Genomic DNA, 19,882 nt, shown 5'->3' on the forward strand with positions numbered 1-19,882 from the left:
AGAAATTATTGTAAAAAATATTCCTGCATGTCAGCAAGAAGCATGGCTTAAGGATTGATTGAAAAAAAAGTTTTGTGATTAGTTAATGGATGTAAATGCCATTTCGTTAGAAATCACACACCTATTGCATGAAATAAAAACAATATTAATTTTCTTACTCAATGGTGGTTCATTTAATTGATAGCGAATAGAATAATTTGGGGTATGTTAGCTCCAAGTTTCAGTCAGTTTAGAACTCAACTATGGAATTATAGTATGATTAATTCTTGAAAAAAAAAAAGATAACATATGCGTTCTCAAATATATGACTATATACCCCAAATTCATGATACAATGAATGCACATCATCCAATTATAATATCACAACATAAGTAAAACCATTAATGTTAGAATTTAAATAAACTCACCAATTAGGTAGTTTTGAAGAATCCCTCAAGCTTGGAGATACCCATATTTTCAAATTTGACACACTTTGACTTTGGTTTTCCAACCAAAAACTAAATAAATCAAATAATCTCACGTTCAACCTTTTCCAAAAGCCTTCATTTTCCCAAAAATCCAGCCTTTCCACTTTTAAAGTAAAAATTTTTATCCTTCAAAATCTTTATTATTATCTTGATGTGTTTGAAGAAGAACAATAAATAATTTGTGCCAAGAGGTTGAAGGTAAAAAAGAAAATTATCTTAAGACCAGACTCAATGAGGTATGTTATATTAGTAATGAAGACACTAAATTGTCTCCAAAAAAAAGTTTAGACAAGCATAGAGATCTTTTTTAAGGCGGTGAATAGACTATAGCAGAGTAATATTATATTGCAGTCATAACAGAACAGCTCTTAAATGATCGTAAATAAAAAATAAATCAATAAATTGACCAATAAAGCTTCCTAATATTTTTTTTTTTAGTTTTATTTATTTAGACTAAATGTTCTAATTCTCCGATCATAATCATGATAAGATTTATCGAATTGTACATTTCATTTGTCAGATTCTTCTTTTAGCAAATATTTATTTTAGATTGATAATATTACGATTAATTTTTAATATATTTTTTTCTAAACTTGATAGAAAAGTAGTCAACATAATTAACTTAATTTCTCGATAGACGTAATAATTTTCATGGCATTACATATACTTTCCAAGTCAGTCCTCTTACAGATCCTCACCATAAAGCTGTATGAACTACAGTTTCAAATCTTGTCCGAGATCGGCCCGACTCATCTTGATATTATCCATAAACGAGACTGATAGACAAAGTGTCCCACACATGCAAATTCTCGTGAGACAAATTTGGATGATATTTTGAAAATCTCAAGTCGATTTAGTCAATAAAACTTATTCAAGTCAACATGGACTTTGTATATTTTACTTTTTATTTTAAATTTAAATATTTATTATCTATATAAACATGATTTTATGATTAAACGTCCTCTATTCCACCTCCTTTTATAAACAAAGTATAGTTAATTACTTATATAAGTATACGAATAAATAATTTTAGACCCAGACGAGATGACCTGTCAGAGGTAGGGGAGCAACTTAATTCGGCTCAAACCGAGAACCGAACCAATCCGTGAATTTTGGATTGGGTTGGTTCGGTTTTAATTAAATACGGTTCAGTTTCGGGTTAAAAAAAAAAGAACCGATAGATTCGGTTCATGATTTATATATAACCGAACCAAACCGAAAACCGAACCAAATACCATTTAAAAATATAATGTAATTTATTTTAAAAACCAAACCCTCCTCTCTCGTCTCTGTGCTTGTGTGACCTGCAACCTGCGTCTCTCTCTCTCTCTCTCAGAGTGCGGCTGCGGGTGTGCGACTGTAGGTTACTCTCAACTCTAGTGACTGGCCGTTCTTCATTCTCTCTCTCTCGGCGTGCGGTTGCGAGCGTGCGACCGCGGGCGTGTGGCTACAGGTTACCTATCAACTCCGGTGGCCGGCGGGTCTTCCTCCTCTGTCTCTCTCTCGACGTACGGCTGCAGGTACCTCTCAATCATGGAAACCCATTTTGATTTGTGATGGGTTAGGGTTTGTAGTTTTGGAAAAAAAATTAATTTTCCGATAATTTTTAGAAATCTATTTTTTTTTAATTAATCTAATTTTTTATGTGATCTCATAATCTTGTTTTTTTATTTTTAATTTTTCATAATTCATGTGTTTATTTATATAATTTTACTGATAAATTTGTGTAAATTTTTTTAACAACCCATGGAACCGAACCGAACCAAACCGAATTAAGGTCGGTTTGGGTTGGTTCGGTTCTAGATCAAATCGGTTCGGTTCTGATTCTCATATAATGAAACTGACCTTGATCGGTTCGATTCTGATTTTACTCTAAATCGAACCAACCTGAACCAAGTTGCACCCCTAGTAAGAGGCAACTCACGACAAACCGAGTTTTGAAACCATAGTAAGGACAGAAATGCCATTACAATACGAGGAAAAGGACATTTGTACTCCTCTAATGATAATTAAAAATCAGATAAGCAAAAGCACATAAATAAAAACTCCCAAAAATGGAAGAGAAGGGGAAGGGAAGCGAGAGATGGGGGGCAGCGAAAGTAAATTTGTCGGAGATGGGGGCCAATCTGGATTCACTGCAGAAGCTCCTCATGAAGAAAGCTGTCTTCGTAGACGATGAAACTTACGCTAAGGCCTCGTTGAGCTCCCAACAAGCACGAACCATTAAGGTATCTTATCTGAGTTTATTCTACACGTTAGACAATTCTTGCTTCTTTAATTTTTTACAAATTTATCTGGGTTTCATGTATTAGTTGATTTTATGATCTGGGTTTTTTGTACTTTTTTCGTTTAATGAGTTTTATTTGTTTAATTTTTTGTGGTGAGAGAGTTATGAAGCTCTTAGAAAGATGGAATTTTGAGTTGCAGATGTTGAAGAACTAAGTTAGGATATATGGGTTTTGTGTATTAGTTGATTTTACGATCTGGTTTGTTTGTACTCTTTTTATTTATTTATTTGTTTAATTTTTGTGGTGAGAGAATCATGGAGTTCTTACAATGATGGAAGTAATAGCATGGGTTGATCGAATTTTGAGTTGCAGATGTTGAAGAACTGAGTTAGGATTTCTGGGTTTTGTGCATTAATTAATTTTACGATCTGGTTTGCTTTTACTTTTCCCCCCCTTAATTTAATGGGTTTTATTTGTTTAATTTTAGTGGTGAGAGTCTCATGGAGCTTTTCGAAAGATGGAAGTAATAACATGGATTGATCGAAGTTTGAGTTGCAGATGTTGAAGAACCGAGTTAGAGAATTTCTGGGTTTTGTTTGTGAGTTGATTTTAAGAGCTGGGATGTTTACACTTTTTTGTTTAATGGGTTTTATTTGTTTAATTAGTCTTTGTGATGAGAGAGTCATGGAGTCCTTACAAAAATGGATGTAATAGCATGGCTTGGTCAAATTTTGAGTTGCAGATGTTGAAGAACTGAGTTAGGATTTGTGGGTTTTGGGTCTTAGTTGATTCTGAGGTATGGGGTTGTTTTAGTTCTTTGTTTAATGTTTTTGGTTACTTTATTTTTGGGGTGAGACTATGAGAGATTCATGGAGTTATTAGAAAGGTGGAGGTAATAACATGGGTTTATCAGAATTTGAATTGCAGATGGTGAAGAGGTGGGTTAGGATTTCTGGATTTTGTATGCTTGATAATTTTGTGATCTGGTTTGGATTCATTTATTCGTGGTTTTAAATTTTGGGTGTCTTTTCATTTTGGTTTTGTGAATTCTGGTATAAGTTGGAGGTATTTCTATGGTAATTCGATTTTGATTTATGGGTGTAGTGAAACGTGTGTGTGATTAATGATATGTATTTTCTTACAATCACTATTTTTTGTGGTTTGATTTTAATAGCTTGTTATGAGAAACTGTTGGACTTTGGATTCGCACGAATAATCCTTCTTATATATTTTGAAATGATTTTCCCACTTCATAGGGAGATACATAAATGATGAACCCGATAACATGCTGGTTGTTTCTGAATTCTAACTAAAAGTACAGCATGATTATGTGTGAGTCGCTAATCAAAACCTGAGGACACGGGTCCCAATAGGGACTCGGAACAAACTCAGTTTTGTTTTTCTAAAAACTTGAGTTTTAGATAATGAGAATATTAGCATTGATGAAATTAGGGCTTCATTTCAAAACTACGATTCCTTTAATTAGTCAACTAGACTGGAGGGTGGGGGGTCAAACACATTAGGGTTTTGATTTCAAAATTTTCGTCGATGTTTGAAATCCAAACATTGTAAATGGAGACAATAGCATAATAAAAAGAGGGAGAGAATTGGGATGTCTCTAGGGGATTTTATGTAAAGAGCTCAATATTTTGGAGGAATCCAGACAAAATGGTTAGGAATGATTAATACCTATGAATAGCGGGTTTGTTAAAATCGGATGGATGCAATGTTGTTATTCTCATCTATTTTCTTCTCTTTGGATCCTCTTGTGAAGAGCTAAGGTTTTTTATCCACCCCTACTCTCATTTTCTTAGAGATGGGTATTCAACATTTTTGAAATGTGTAGAGGTGTGATCATACCCCAATAACATCTCCTTAAGAAAAATCCTAATCAAATCATAATGTGAAGTTGCAGGTGCCAGATTGATTAGTTGGTAAAGCCTATTGGTGATGACATCATAGACCTAGGTTCAATCCCCACCAGCACTGAGTTACTGATCTCATTAAAATAGGCTTTTCGATTTATTAAAAAAGTCATAATGTGAAATTTGGGGTATCATTGTACGGTGCCTTGGTAGTTGGTACACCTCTTGCTTTGCACCATTCTTATTCTTAATTAGAAGGTCCAAAGTAATTTTTATTGACTCATGGCCATTGATATTTGCAATAAACATTAGCTATGAAGAGAAAAAAATGATATTCAGGAATTATGATCTTGCTAAACGGACATAATTGAGTCTTTGCCTTCGTAAAAAAATTGAGGATTTTGAGTCAATGACAAATAGTTTGAATCCTGCCAGCACTGAGTTACTTAACTCATTAAAAACAGGCTTACCTATCCAAAAAAGAAAAAGAAAAAAAGAAAAAAAGAAAAAAGAAAAGAAAGAAAGAAAAGAAATAGAGGATGAAGGATATAGTTATCTGATGGAGCATAGCCCAATTCCATTGACAAGGGAATAATCTTCTAGTCCAAAAAAAGAATGTACCATTTCAGATGATTATGTTGTTTACCTAAATAAAGTTCTTTGTGAGGAAATAACTGGAAAAAAAAATGATCCAAAAAATTAAGTTGTGAATAGTGACAACTTTGATAGTTAGCTTGAAGCCATGGGAGGTGAAATGAATCAGTGAAGTCAGATAATGTGCGGGATTTGGTGAATTGATCGGTTGATGCTAAACCAATAGCCTACAAGTAGATGATTGAAACAACTCATAAAAAAAGAGAGTAGATGATTGAAACTAAAAGGAGCTTTAAAGGAGAGATTGGAAAATTCAAGGTGAGGCATATGGCCAAGGGTTATAAGCCATGCGACAAGATTGATTATAAGGAGGCTCTCTCCACTATCTAAAAAGGATTTTCGTAGACTGTTTTTTTATCAACACATTACGATTATGAATTATATGAAATGGATGTCAAAGTGTCATCCATGAATGGAGTGTTATACAAGGAAATCTATATGAAGCAATCAGGAGTGTTGCAAGACAAGCTTGGGGTTTCTTTCTAGGGCGGTTTGGTGTGGAAGGTTGCCTTTCTGCTTCCGTCTTGTTCCTATTTCAATCTTGGTAGGAATGAGGATCTTAGTTCTTTGATGCCAAGAGAGTTCTTTGGAGGGTTACTCCATTTGCTATTTACGGGGAGATTTGGAAGGGGCGTAATAGAAGATGCTTTGAAAACAAGGGTGTGGATATTTCAAAGGTTTCTTTTTTAATCCTTTTGTGTATCTTTTTTTGGTGTAAGTTGTTTATTGAGTTTAAGGGTGTGTTCTTCAAGGATTTTGGCGCTTGGTGGGATTGGGTTTGTTCTATTGCTTTTCCTTAGTGTTTTGTAACTTTAGTTGGTCTTCTCGACCACTTTTTCAATAAATTTCGTTACTTATAGAAAAAAAAAAGAGCGTTGTCAGCTATAGAGAATAAAATAATGGTTTGCAACTTGGAAAGTTGATTTATGGATTGAAGCGAACTTTGAGGTAGTTGTATTTCAAATTCCATGAAGTTGCGACTAAGTTTTGTTTTCAAAGAGAATATTTTGATACTTTTATTTTCTTTAAGATGGAAGTTGACTTAGGGATTCTAATTAAAAAATATCAAAATGAAGCCATTGGGATCATTTCAGATTTTAGATTCATTTAGAAATTGTTATCCAAATGTTTGCATGCTACATACAATGCTGGTGCAACTCTTTTTTTATTTTTATGGGTAAGCTGGACTCGAACCACTACCTCAAAGTTGCTTTGCAATGTGTCAAACCAACTGAGCTATGGGTCTAAGCCCATGCTGATGCAACTCTAGTTGTGAAAGGAGACATTTTGTCTGGATGAATGCCTTGGCATCATCTTGAGAAAGATCGGAAGAAATATAAACCATATGCTTCCACCAAAATCTCCTTTTCTTCTTCTTGACTGACTCCACCCAAAAAAAATAAAATGCTTAAAACCGAAATCAATTATATATTAAAATAAAATCACTATTTCTGCCAAGCAGATTTAACCATATGCCTGAGAAGGACATATGGGTCTCAGTTTCTGGGATTTAATAAATTCTGCAAAAACTTTACTAAAAATTCATTACGGAAGATTCTTTTACGTAAACTTACCAAAATTTCAAAATAGATAAGGATTAGCTCTAAACTGTGAAATCATATAAAAGAAATAATGATTTTCTTACTAGTTTGTATTCCAACATTGACATAGAAATAGGAAAATCTGAGATGTATTTGTTGTGTTATGAAATCTTCATGCGTGGAAATGGTTTATTCCTTTACATATAAAAAAATGGTTTATTCCTTTGAAGTTACACTTGCTACTGCTCGAAAATTGAGGGAGTCACTTATATGGAATGCTGACCTGATTGCAAAGATTTATATCATCTATCCTTTTAGAGGAAAGCTTGTGTAACGCAAAGCACAAGGGATGAGTTATCTAGACCTTTTTTTTAGGGTTATATAGACTTATTTCATGGTATTAGCTACTTTTTCAGGTGGCACATCTGTACTGTTATAATGAGAGAAGGTGGAATAGAAGTGGTTCAACACCAAAATTTGAGTGGTCATAAATGCCCCCCCGCCCCCCCCGCGTTTTAAACTTAATATTACTTCGGTCAAAAACCAAGAAAATTGCAACCCACGACCCTATAATCATGTTGCTTAGTTTTCTGTATTACAAAAATATCCTTTTTTTATTATGTATTTTTCAAAAACCCCTTTAGTCAATATTATAAATTACAAGTAAGCCCTTTTTATTACATGTGGGCCACCTTCTAGTTTCTTTGAATATGATTGGTCGCAAATGAACAACTCACGCTGTATTTTCTACCAATGTCTGCTGGACAACTATTTTCATGCAATTCCCTTGTTTCTTATGGGCAAACTTCTTCTTCTTCTTCTTTTTTTTTAAATGGCAGGCTCTTGAACAAAGGGTAGAGACTTTAGAACGTGAACTTGACGCTGCTATCACAGCTGCTGCTCGTGCCCGCTCTGAAAAACGACAGGCTGAGGCAGCACAACGAGCTGCTGAATTACATACACAAGAGGTTACAAGAGAGCTTGAGAACACCACAAGTATGTATTTTGAGAATCTTATGTTATTTCCATCTGAATAATCTATAGAATTTTTTTTCTTCTTTTTGATAAGTATAATTTTATTCAAAAAAGAAGAAAAAGGGGAATTTACAAAGTCGGTCGAGATGACCAACAAGGAGAAAACAGAAACAAAACCTCCTAACCCTCACACAGTGAGTCCCATCTAAAAGCGAAATCCTCAAAAATGCACCTTTGAAGTCCCGACAAAGCTTACACCAAAAGAAAAACAGTCCAAGAACTTCCAACAAAAGATCATGCCAAGAAGCTGTCGTATACTTGAACACTCTTCTCTTCCTTCCAGCCACAACCCCAAACACATAGCAAAAGGAAGAAACCTCCACAAAGTTTTCTTCCTTCCAAAGAATGAGGAGTGGTCCCAAGTTTGGAAAAGATTCAACACCGAACTAGGAATCACCCAACAGACATTGAAAAGAGAAAGGAAATGAGTCCAAAGAGAAATGGAAAGCTCACAATCCAACAAGATATGGTTCACTGATTCCCCATTAACAGAGCAAAGGAAGCAACAGTTTGGCATCACTAGACCCCTAGAGATTAGGAGGTGCATGGTAGATAGTATACCATGGATAGCTAGTCAAATAAAAAACTGAACTTTCGACGGGACCTTCGATCCCCAAATGGAGGCAAGAGGGAAATCAACAACGAGACCTGTGGAAGCCACCAATGCTGTGGCAAAAGATCTAACAAAGAAAACATTACCTTTTGAGCAAGTCCACTCCCTTCCACCCTCTTCCATGACATCCCTGTTAATTCTATCCAGTTGGCTAGTTAGTTCAACAAGATCTTGAACTTCTCAATTATTGAAATTCCTCCTGAACCCCAAATCCCAACCGGGTACATGTCCTTCAAGGTTAGAGAGGGCCGCACAAGAACAACCCCTCCTATTGGAAATGTTGTAAAGCCAAGGGAATTGAACGCGGAGAGGTGCTTCCCCGCACCACCAATCCTCCCAGAACCTGACCATGTCCCCTTTTCCCACTCTAAATCTAATTCTTCTCCGGAACTTGGATGTAATTTGTAATTTTCATGATCCCTTTCAACACACTTACACCCAAAATAATTTTTTACCTCTTTGCTCTCCCAACCATTCCAAATCTCTTCATACTTGGCTTTGATCACCCTCCTCCACAAACTTGAATGTTCATTCCTAAACCTCCACAGCAACTTTCCTAACCAAGGTGAATTAAAAACTCTAAAGCTCCTAATACCTAAGCCCCCGTTCTTCTTCGACTCACAAATCACCTTCCACTTCACAAGATGCAATGTTCTGACCCCATTCTTATCATTCCATAAGAACCCCCTAATCAACTTGTTCACCGTCTCTTCAATGCTCCTTGGGATTGAAAATAGCGAGAGATGGTAAATCGAGATACTAGCTAAAGTACTCTTGATCAGCAATAGTTTCCCTCCTTTGGAAAAATATCTAGCACAAGAGTACTGTATAATCTATAGGAATAGGATAATACAGTATCAACTATAAATGCCCCGAGAGAGAGTGGACCCATCTATTAAGATCCTATAAAATTCATGGAGTAAGGACACTAATGGAATCTTTTGTTCCCAACTTTCAGGTTTTCATGGATTTACTTTTCACTTTGAGTTCGTAATTGAGAGAGAAGATTAAATTGTGATTAATTAGCCCTAATTAGGCTATATAAGAGTTACATAAGAGAAATAAAGAAGGAAAAGACTAAAATAACCCTAGACTTATTTAACACTCCCCCTCAAGTTGGTGCGTGGATATCAACTATGCCCAACTTGGACAAGACATCTTCAAAGGAAGTTTTACTAACTCCTTTAGTAAGAACATCAGCAAGTTGTTGAGAGGTAGGAACAAGGGAGTACAAATCTGTCCAGAAACTATCTTTTCTCTAATGAAATGACGATCAACTTCTATGTGCTTCGTTCTGTCATGCTGAACTGGATTTGCAGCTATATTAATAGCTGATTTATTATCGCAATATAGTAAGAAGGGGACCGGCACAGGAAGACATAAATCAGCTAGTAAGATTTTGAGCCACAACAACTCGCATACTCCAAGTGCCATAGCTCTATATTCTGACTCAGCACTCGATCGAGAAACTACATCCTGTTTCTTACTACGCCAAGTTACCACCAACTTTAGTACAATACCCAGAAGTAGACCTTCTATCAGTCACTGAACCAGCATAATCTGCATCTGTCCATGCCTCAATGCGAAGATGACCATGGTTGTTGAATAAAATACCTCGACCAGGACATCCCTTAAGGTATCTAAGAATATGATAAACAGCAGCAAGATGAGATGTTTGAGGCGAGTGCATAAACTGACTTACAACACTAACAGTATAGGCAATGTCAGGGCGAGTCATAGACAAGTAGATCAACTTTCCCACAAGACGCTGATATTGGCCAATATCTGACACACACTCCCCCTCAGAATCAGCCAACCTGTGATTCTGCTCAATAGGAGTATCAGCTGGACGAGATCCAAGCTGACCAGAGGCACTGAGTAAATCAAGAACATACTTACGCTGAGAAATAAATATACCGGACTGGGACCGGGCAACCTCAATACCCAGAAAATAGCGAAGATGGCCAAGATCCTTAATCTCAAATTGACGTCCTAAGTAAGTTTTGACCTCGGTAAGGCCATCGGCATCATCGCCAGTAATAACAATATCATCCACATACACAATCAGAGCAACAGTTTTGCCTTGGGAGTGACGTAAGAACAAGGTGTGATCAGCAGAACTCTGATGGAAACCAAACTGATGCATGGCCTTAGTGAAGCGCTCAGACCAAGCACGAGGAGACTGTTTCAGACCATAAAGGGACCGGCGAAGACAACAAACATGTGTAGGAGAAACAGAAGAAAGAAACCCAGGAGGTTGGACCATATAGACTTCTTCTTGAAGATCACCGTTGAGAAAAGCATTCTTGACATCTAACTGAAAGAGAGGCCAGCCTCGGATAGCAGCAACAGAAAGGAGTACACGAATGGTGGTCATCTTGGCAACCGGAGCAAAAGTTTCTTGATAATCAATCCCATAAGTCTGAGCATAACCTTTGGCCACCAGACGAGCCTTATAACGAGCAATGGAACCGTCCGGATTATGCTTAAGCGTGAAGACCCAGCGACAACCCACAGCTTTCCTTCCAGGCGGAAGAGGAACAATTTCCCAAGTTTGAGTTTTTTCAAGAGCAATCAACTCATCAATCATAGCTGCGCGCCACTCAGGATGAGCAATAGCATCTGCAACAGTAGTAGGAAGAGAAACAGAGGAAACAGAAGCAAGAAAACTCCGATAGGAGGGTGATAGTGCAGAATCAGAGATATAATTTGAAATGGGATAAGTACAAGTGCGCTTACCCTTACGAGTGGCAATAGGACGATCATCACAGGGAATCGACAGAGGCGGAGCTGGAGGCGAGCTGGTCGGATATAGAAGTGATGGTAGTATCACGGGGACGTCGAGAGTAAACCTGCAATGGAGGAGAGGACGAACTGACGGGGGGTGGAGAGGGAGGAACAGGCATGGGAAAGGGAAATAAAGAAGGAAAAGAATCATCAGGTGAATCTAGAGGAAACCACTCAGATTGAATACCAACGGACCCACTATAGTAAGGAGTATGCTCAAAAAAGGAAACATCTCGAGAAATGAAACGCCGTCGAGAAGGAGGATGGTAACAACGGTATCCTTTCTGGGTAGAGGAATAACCCAGAAAGATACATTTTACGGCCTTAGGGTCAAGTTTAGTATGAGTTGGGGCAAGAATTTGAACAAAGCAGACACACCCAAACACGCGTGGAGGAAGTGGAAACACAGGACGATCTGGAGAGAGCTTAGAGAGGGGTGTGGCAAACTGAAGAATACTAGAGGGGGTCCGATTAATAAGGTAAAACGGCAGTAAGAACTACATCGGCCCAATAGGATTGAGGCACATTCATGCCAATAGAAATGGCACGAGCTAACTCTAGAATATGGCGATTTTTTCGTTCTGAGCGACCATTCTGCTGAGGGGTCTTAACATTGGACATTTGATGCTCAATGCCAGACTTTAAACAGAGTTTCAAGACTTCACTATTAGTGTACTCAGTACCATGATCAGAACGGAAGGTCTTGATGGTACAACCAAATTGGGTATGAATCATAGCAAGAAATTGCTTGAAGATCCCATAAACCTCACTCTTGTGTTTCATAAGATAAACCCAAGTGGTACGACTGTGGTCATTGATAAACAAAACAAAATAGCGAAAACCAAGAGTGGATGTGACGGGAGAAGGACCTCACACATCAGAATGAATTAAGTCAAACATAGCAGGTGTAGTAGTATTCATACTAATAGGATAAGAAGAACGCACATGTTTAGCTAATTGACAAGTTTCACAAGACAAATCAAACAAATTGTTATTATGAAATAAAGTAGGGAACATGTGTTTCAAATATCCAAAGGAAATATGGCCTAAACGTAAATGCCAACGCATTACAAGAGCCTTATTTGACTGACTACGACTACTACTAAGCTGAAGAGCAGAATGAGTGCTAGGTGAACCGGGAACGTCCAAGAGATACAATCCATTTTCTTCATGTCCAGTGCCAATCGTCCTCTTCGACTCCAGATCCTGAAAGACACAATGAGAGGGATAAAAGGTTACACTGCAGTTCAAATTTTTTGTAAGACTACTAACAGATACAAGGTTAGTAGTAAGTTGAGGAACATGAAGTGTGTTAGTTAAGGATAAAGAAGATGTAACGGGTAAATGACCTTGACCAGCTATGGAAGACAAAGAACCATCAGTCAGTCGGACCTTGCGATGACCAGAACAAACACTATAGGTTTTAAATAGGGAGGACGTACCGGTCATGTTATCTGAGGTACCAGAATCAATGATCCATGGTGAGGAAGTGGTAGAAACACTGTGTGCAGATGCAAAGGTACCTGAGTGAGCGAAGGTAGAAACTGGCTGAGATGAAGTCTCTATCTGATTGAAGAATTTTCTAAACTTGTCAAGCTCGGCTTGGGACAGAGAAACCGAATCCGATGAGGAGGTAGTAGCTGAAGGAGGTGCTAAATCATTCGTTTGCTGAGAAACTACATGAGCTGAAGACCGTTGAGACTGTTGACGATGCTGGTTAGGACGACCATGAAGTGCATAACAGCGAGCCTTCACATGACCTAACTTTCCACAATGATCACACTTATGTCGCTGACGGGTAGGCAAAGACCCATTGGGAGACTGTGAAGAAGGTAGACGAGCAAGCATAGCGGAGTGATCTCCCGAAGAAAGGGGCATGACAGCTGCGCGACGACTCTCATCAGCCAATACATAGGAATACGCAGTCTGTAGGGAAGGAAAATGATCCATTCCCAATAAATGAACTCTCGCATACTCAAACTCATCCCGGAGACCAGCCAAAAACTGAAAAATCCGATTCTTATCCAGAATTGACGCATACAATGTCTCATCAAGAGGATCCTTCCAGGAGTAGTACGAAGAATAAAATGTCAACTCTTCCCATCGAGCACGTAGTTGTGATATATAGGTAGTAACAAAAGAGTCACCCTGCGAGAGTCGAGAAATCTCACGCTCTAGGTTAAAAATGCGAACATTGTTTTGACGTTGCGAGTAAATACTCTTTGCGGAATCCCATATCTGTTTTGCTGTTGAGGAGAACATAAAACCAGCTGCAATGTGTGATTGCATAGATGTAACCAGCCAAGAACGGATCATAGAATCATTAGCAAACCATTGTGAGTAAGAACTGTCGGTCTGTGCAGGTTGTTTGTCCGCCCCTGTGAGGTAACCAATCTTCCCTTTTCCACCAATGAACATTTCAACCGATCATGCCCAAAGGAGATAGTTAGGACCATCTAATTTCACGGTAGTAATTTGAATGCCTGGAAAGTCAGTTGAATGAGACGGAAGACCACTCGATCCATTACTAATACCAGTGATAGAGGAAGAGGATGACTCAGAAGCCATCAAATAATCCGAATACTTTGGTTTGAAGAGAGTTCACGAAGATGAGGGCACGACTCTCTAGAATAAAGTGATCGCAGCACCCTAAAGGTGACAATACACGATCGAAAGAGCTATAACGGTTGATTAAACATTGTTATGGGTGACCCAAGTAATCATTACCACAAGTAATCCTCCTTGCAGCCGGGTTGGTTAATAAGTTGTGTAAACAGCCCTAGGTCAAGGGTTCGAGGGTCAGTAGAGAGGTGAGAACAGCCTTAAACAACACCTGGTTGTGATCGAAACACTTCGTAGATGTTCAAGAACACTGCCGGAACCCTCATATAACCACTACGGGGATCGGAAAACTAAAACACAGCCACCAGCTGAGTCGCACGAACTTTAACAGCCACTGATTGGGTTCGTCTGTGCAAGAAACAACTACCTGCTGTAGTTTTAGGGTCCAAACACACACCAGCTGTGTCGCACGAACTAGAACAGCCAGCTGCTGGGTTGAAAAAACTGAAACACAAGCACTTACTGTGATCACAGACGTCTAGACTCTACCTTGGGTGTCGCCGGACCTCAATACAGCCACCTTGGGTGTCGCCGGACTGAAATATAGCTGCCTTAGGAGTCGCAGGCTCTAAACAACATCGTTGCTGTACGTAAAGCTTGATCGCAGGCTTCGAATATGGTTTAACTCCCTATCGCATGATGCGACTAGGGTTTGCAGTAACAGAGAACCCCCGTAGGGGTGATATAGATTGAAGACAAGTGGTGTAAGGGTGTACGAAGTCGATTAAGGTCTGTTACAGGTGAAGAAGGAGGAGTTCGATACCAAGTTTGATATAGCTTCAGAGAACAAGCTCTGATACCAAGTTCGTAATTGAGAGAGAAGATTAAGTTGTGATTAATTAGCCCTAATTAGGCTATATAAGAGTTACATAAGAGAAATAAAGAAGGAAAAGACTAAAATAACCTTAGACTTATTTAACACTTTGAAATCTGTGTATCAGGGCAAACCCTGGTTACATCTAATATCCTTAGCTCTTTCTCTAAGCAAGAATGAATTCGAGAAATGAGTTTAAATACTAATAAAGATAAAAATAGAAATAAACACATTTGTAAAAATGTAGTAGAAGTGCCAATAGGTGGTAAACTAAGAGAAAGTCAATTGAGATTGTTTGATCACCTTCAATGAAGGTAGGTTTACAACACGAATTAGTAGTAATGTGTAAGTTGAAAATCTTGACATCTGATACCATCATTGCTTTTGTGAATTTGAATAATTTTGGTTTTCAATGAAATAGAAATAACATAGTTTTGTTGGCTTAGACCTTTATATCTTGGTGAAGAAAATTTTTTTTGTCTTGCATTCTATATACACGTGCTCGGTTTGTGCATCAAATGTGATCGATCAATCAGTGGGCCCACCTTTTGAATGATCCATAGCCAGAAGATCATACAGGTTCAGCGATTTTAGCTGCTTAATCAAGATCTATAACTTCAATAATTATAACAAATGTTAATAGTAAAATGGTACAAATATGATCAGATGGTTGGAAATTTTGTATCATGTGGTCAACATGACTTTGAGTTGGTTTACCATTTTGGTTAAGTTCAGTAAATTATTACCTTCCTCTATAGTTACTTTTACGTGCATGGAACACTTACCCTAATGTATCGCATTCTTTTTCCACAGAAGTGTTCAAACTACACATGGAAGAGTTGCGAGCGAAGCAAGAGGAGATCTCTAAAAGAGACAGTGAAATTAAAGTTTTGGAAGCTATAATTCAGACACTTAGCGGAAAAGAGTCCCCTACTGCGGGATGATACCCATCTTGTGAGTCTATTTCCTCTTTTTTTTCATTTTTTGTTTGTTTATGATATATCAGAGATGAAATTTAACTTTCTAAGGTGGTGTTGTACTCTATTTGTATATTACCCATTGAGAAATCATTTCAAATATAAGCAAATTTTTATGGAATCAATAGCTCCAATCTCTTGCTTCATTTCGAATTTTACATTCAGTTGTTGTGTGCCTAAATAATGAGACACTAGTGTTGTTTTGTATGTGGAAGCGTATATGTTGCCGTGCCAACATTTTTATTACCCCCGAATCAATGTAATAAAATGGGGTATCAACACTCAACAAGCCTTGCCAACTTAGCTAAGTTGGCACCTTCATTAGATGGTGTGTGTATATGTATTTATTTGGTGCGTGATATATAATTTTATCGATTGTTGGTGTTACAAAAAGTTGGTGTGACGATATCAGCTCTCTGACAAATAGGAAAAACCTACCTATCACAATGAAAAACAAATAGGAAAAACCTACCAAAACTCAAAGAGGCTGTAAACCCATGATAATTACTTAGATCTAATGGCCAGAAATTGTCAGTCATTTTAGTATGTAGGTTTTGCTAGGAGTGGGCCAACCTTGTTAGAGTAAGTTGGGTTAGAAAGGGTGTTGCATAGTGGCTAAACTACTTCATTGTCATCAAAGCCTTGTCCCAAGGATTTGGAGTCGTCTAAACGAATCCTTCTCTTCTATCCGAAGGATTTGTGGTTATGTGAAATGGCATTTTCGAGGGATTTAAGAGAAGGGTAGTAGTAATTAAAGGGATTTAAGAGTGGTGGTGGTGATCATTAAAGTTTTTTTTTTTTTTTTTTGACTTGTAATTTTAAAAGTTGTCCAAGATTGAGGTGATTCACATGTTATTGACTTAGATGAGATTCCAAAATTGGGATTTACAGTTTTCTTTATTCTAGTCTACCAATCTTCATAAAAAATAAAAATAAAAATCGTTTATCTCGGTATTGTTCGCGAATGAGAGATAAAACCAAGACAGCAAGATCATGATATGAATTAAAATAATTTGAATTACTTTGTTAGCTATTAAGTGGGTTCCATAAAATTTGATCTAAATATGAGTTGTATATGAATATGGGTTATGGGTTCTGGTGACCCAAAGACGCATGATCCCAATCATTTAAACATGAAATCCAATGGTAAGATTTATCTTTGAGATATTGATGATAGTCAGGCTATCAAATGCCATGTTTATTTTAGGCCCACCTAAAAGATCAATTGGGCCACAAAATCGTTATGATTGGATTATCTTTTACTACTAAATTATATAGAACTTGGCAAAAATGGCATAGATAATTGAGTTGGTGGATCACACGTAAAAATATTTAGCTGTCTAGGCTTACAACCTTAGCTACCATGCCATAAGAGCACAAAATTCCCTCCCAGAGAACAAGTCTTGAACGACTGCCCAGGACTTAGGATACAAGTGCGAGTATGCAAAAAGTTTACAGGTAACACACAGAGTACATGAGCACAGCACCCACAAAGGCTCTTCCGTACGTTAAACTTTGCACGAAATCACCAGGATCCTGTGCATGTCACGCTTACCATAATTATGCGCTCACATGCCTACTTGTCTCTACAAAGAAACTTCCTTACTTTATCAAGTTTGTTACTTGAACAAACCTTACTTTGTGAATCTGACTACCATGACTAACTTAGTAAGATTTCAAATCTACTTAGGGGTTTCTGGGTCCACATGGATTATCAAATTAGAATCCACTCCAAGGTACATTAAGTAACAAATTAACATCATAAATTTGAATTTATGACGTGGATCCCTACTCCATGGTTTGCTAGGTACAAACTTGATAAAAGTGAGGTTTGGTGGGTAACAAATTTCATGAAGTAAGGTTCTCTTGGAATTCTCAGAATTCTAAGGGAGTTTTTGTAATAAAAATACAACTATTAGGTTTTCCTTGTAAATCTCTCTAAAATAAATGCATCCAAACCATCTAATGTATCTGTCTCCTCTTATTTGATTTCTTCTCTATCGAGGACTTGTATTTGGTCGAATTAAAGATGGTTCTACCATTGATGTATACACCATTCAATATGGACAATTTCTTTTGAGTCATCAACATAATCAACAAAGTCTTATAAATTTTTTTAGGAATTGTTGAATAAATTTTGTTTGAATTGAAGTCCACCATTCAATATGAATAATTTCTTTTGGGTCATCAACATAATCAACAAAGTCTAATAAAAAATTTTAGGATTTGTTGAATAATTTTTGTTTGAATTGACGTTCAACATTAGGAAAGTGTGATGCAAGGTACAATTTTGAGGTCATTTTAACATTATTCTTAAAGAAGAAGATTGAAATTGACTTTTTTTTTTTTTTTTTGGTTATGTTTGAAAATTTGACTAAGTTTACCGATTTAATCAACTTTGTTGATACAACGAATCTTATTCCCCTTTTATCCTCTTATTTGTCGGGTTCAAATGGATTATATTTGAATGAATTATTCGTACTTTGGAGATGTAATACGTTTAGGCATAATCTCATTAAAAGTTGTGCTAAATTCTGAAAACTTCGATCATTCATTTAAATTGTTAATTTAAGTCGAATATTTGATTTTGAGTGTGTCAAAATTTGATTAGGTTAAGTCAACTCAAATTAACCTTTTCCAAAATTAATCGCTCTAGAGTAAGTGTAGGACCAATCTTATTCGAGGTCTATACACAGTTGACGTGGCAAGGACATATAACCGTAGATCTTTTCTTCGAGATACACAAGGAAAAATATTTGCGATTCTGTGCCCTTGCCACATCAGCTGTGGACAGACCGCGTATGATTTACCACGTGCATTCATCATTACTCATCTTGTTTATGACTTCATGGAAAAATTTCTATTGGCAAAAATATTCAATAGAACGTGATTGAAGATATGTCACCTTGAGATTTGTCTTGAGTATAGCTTGGGAATTATGCTTGTATATTGCAAACACTCGAAATCCAGTAACCTCCTCTGGTCCTAATTAAGCCGTGCACACAACCCAATCTGCTTATTCTCTAATCAAAATATGCCATGTAGACATCGTCCCTATCTATAAGAAAGGACACCGTACTCGATTGTGATTTTTATTGCAAATTGATAAGAACAAGGGAAAGATGTACTTCCGAATTGAATAGTTTTTTTTTTTTTTTTTTTGTGCGCTTATCGAGAGTACTCCCATCCTTCGGGTGAGACTAATCCCACGATCACATGCACCGTCCCCTCAAAAATTCCTATGGCCACCTCATTGAGTCAAGGTCAACCAACCTTGAAGGGTGGCCCCAAGGAATTCATTGTTTCGTAAGGTGTTAAACAAGAATATAATCCAACACGGGATGCATCTGATAATTTATCTAGATATTTCGTCTCCTAATCATGTAGGCCTCGATGCATGGTCAATGATGTGAATCTCAAAATGTAATTTTTTTTTTTTTTTTTTGGCTTTAACATCTGCTCTAACAAAACCCCTCAAAATAAGGTAATCATAGGGCTCTAACATCATGGGAGAGACTTAATGGACAAAAAATGATAAAATTATGATTTAATGAATAATAGAATTCTATTACTCAAATCGAAATCTAACTTAAGGCTTAAGCATTAGAGGCTCTATGGATGGTAGCACTAAGAGTGGTGATAATACGACTCCTCCATGTGACATACTCAATCGAATTCTATTACTCAAATCGAAATCTAACTTAAGGCATAAGCATCAGAGACTTTATGGATGGTACCACTAAGAGTGGTGATGATACGACTCCTCCACGTCGCATACTCAATCAACTCTCTTGATGTGGGGTGTGCCAGAACCATAGTCTTTATGTGTTGGGATATACAACTGCACATCCCAATAAATCTGTGTAGTTGTGCATATGGGATGTGTGGATGTGTATCCCAAGGCACAAAGACTATATCATATTATCATGACTCAACCACTAATGCTCAGTACCGACCATCTTCGAAAACAAGACATTGATGATCTGAATGTATTAATGATGATATGAAAATTGCTCGACCAAACCAAAACTTGAATGGTTTGTTGGTTAATGATTTTTAATTAATAAATTTTTAGTATTTTTATTTTAAAAAAAAGTAAAATATTTTCTTTTTAAAAGTTTTGAATTTAGAGGAAAGAAGTTCATATCCTACGGTTAGAAATCACATATCAACTTATCAATAAAAAATTTTCGTTTATTAAGATCCTTATATCGGTGGGCCCGAAGAGTGTGCCGCGTGGCAAATTTCCAGAGAGTTATTGAAAGCTGATGTCCACGTG

The 19,882-nt window shown here is 37.1% G+C and overlaps 1 protein-coding gene across 2 annotated transcripts; it reads left to right on the forward strand.

Moving 5' to 3' along the window:
* The first annotated feature begins 2,497 nt into the window (after positions 1 to 2,497).
* Positions 2,498 to 15,724, forward strand: LOC147401370 (tropomyosin). 2 transcript variants are annotated; one of them, XM_086442650.1, is made up of 3 exons: positions 2,498 to 2,695; positions 7,595 to 7,751; positions 15,443 to 15,724. In XM_086442650.1, exons 1-3 carry the CDS (start codon positions 2,522 to 2,524, stop codon positions 15,568 to 15,570), a joined length of 459 nt encoding a protein of 152 aa, XP_086298776.1. In that variant the 5' UTR covers positions 2,498 to 2,521; the 3' UTR covers positions 15,571 to 15,724. The 2 variants fall into 2 exon arrangements, with proteins under 2 accessions (XP_086298776.1, XP_086298775.1); XM_086442649.1 differs by having other exon boundaries at positions 2,501 to 2,695; positions 15,440 to 15,724.
* The last annotated feature ends 4,158 nt before the right edge of the window (positions 15,725 to 19,882 follow it).

The sequence above is a fragment of the Akebia trifoliata genome, chromosome 5, assembly GCF_017979445.1.
Source record: "Akebia trifoliata isolate Shusen 1 chromosome 5, ASM1797944v1, whole genome shotgun sequence".
Taxonomy (NCBI): Eukaryota; Viridiplantae; Streptophyta; class Magnoliopsida; order Ranunculales; family Lardizabalaceae; genus Akebia; species Akebia trifoliata.

Coding starts and splice junctions, on each gene's coding strand:
- LOC147401370 (XM_086442649.1), top strand. CDS start 2,522: ATGGAAGAGAAGGGGAAGGGAAGCGAGAGATGGGGGGCAGCGAAAGTA. Junction 2,696..7,594: donor AACAAGCACGAACCATTAAG/GTATCTTATCTG, acceptor TTTAAATGGCAG/GCTCTTGAACAAAGGGTAGA. Junction 7,752..15,439: donor AGAGCTTGAGAACACCACAA/GTATGTATTTTG, acceptor CTTTTTCCACAG/AAGTGTTCAAACTACACATG.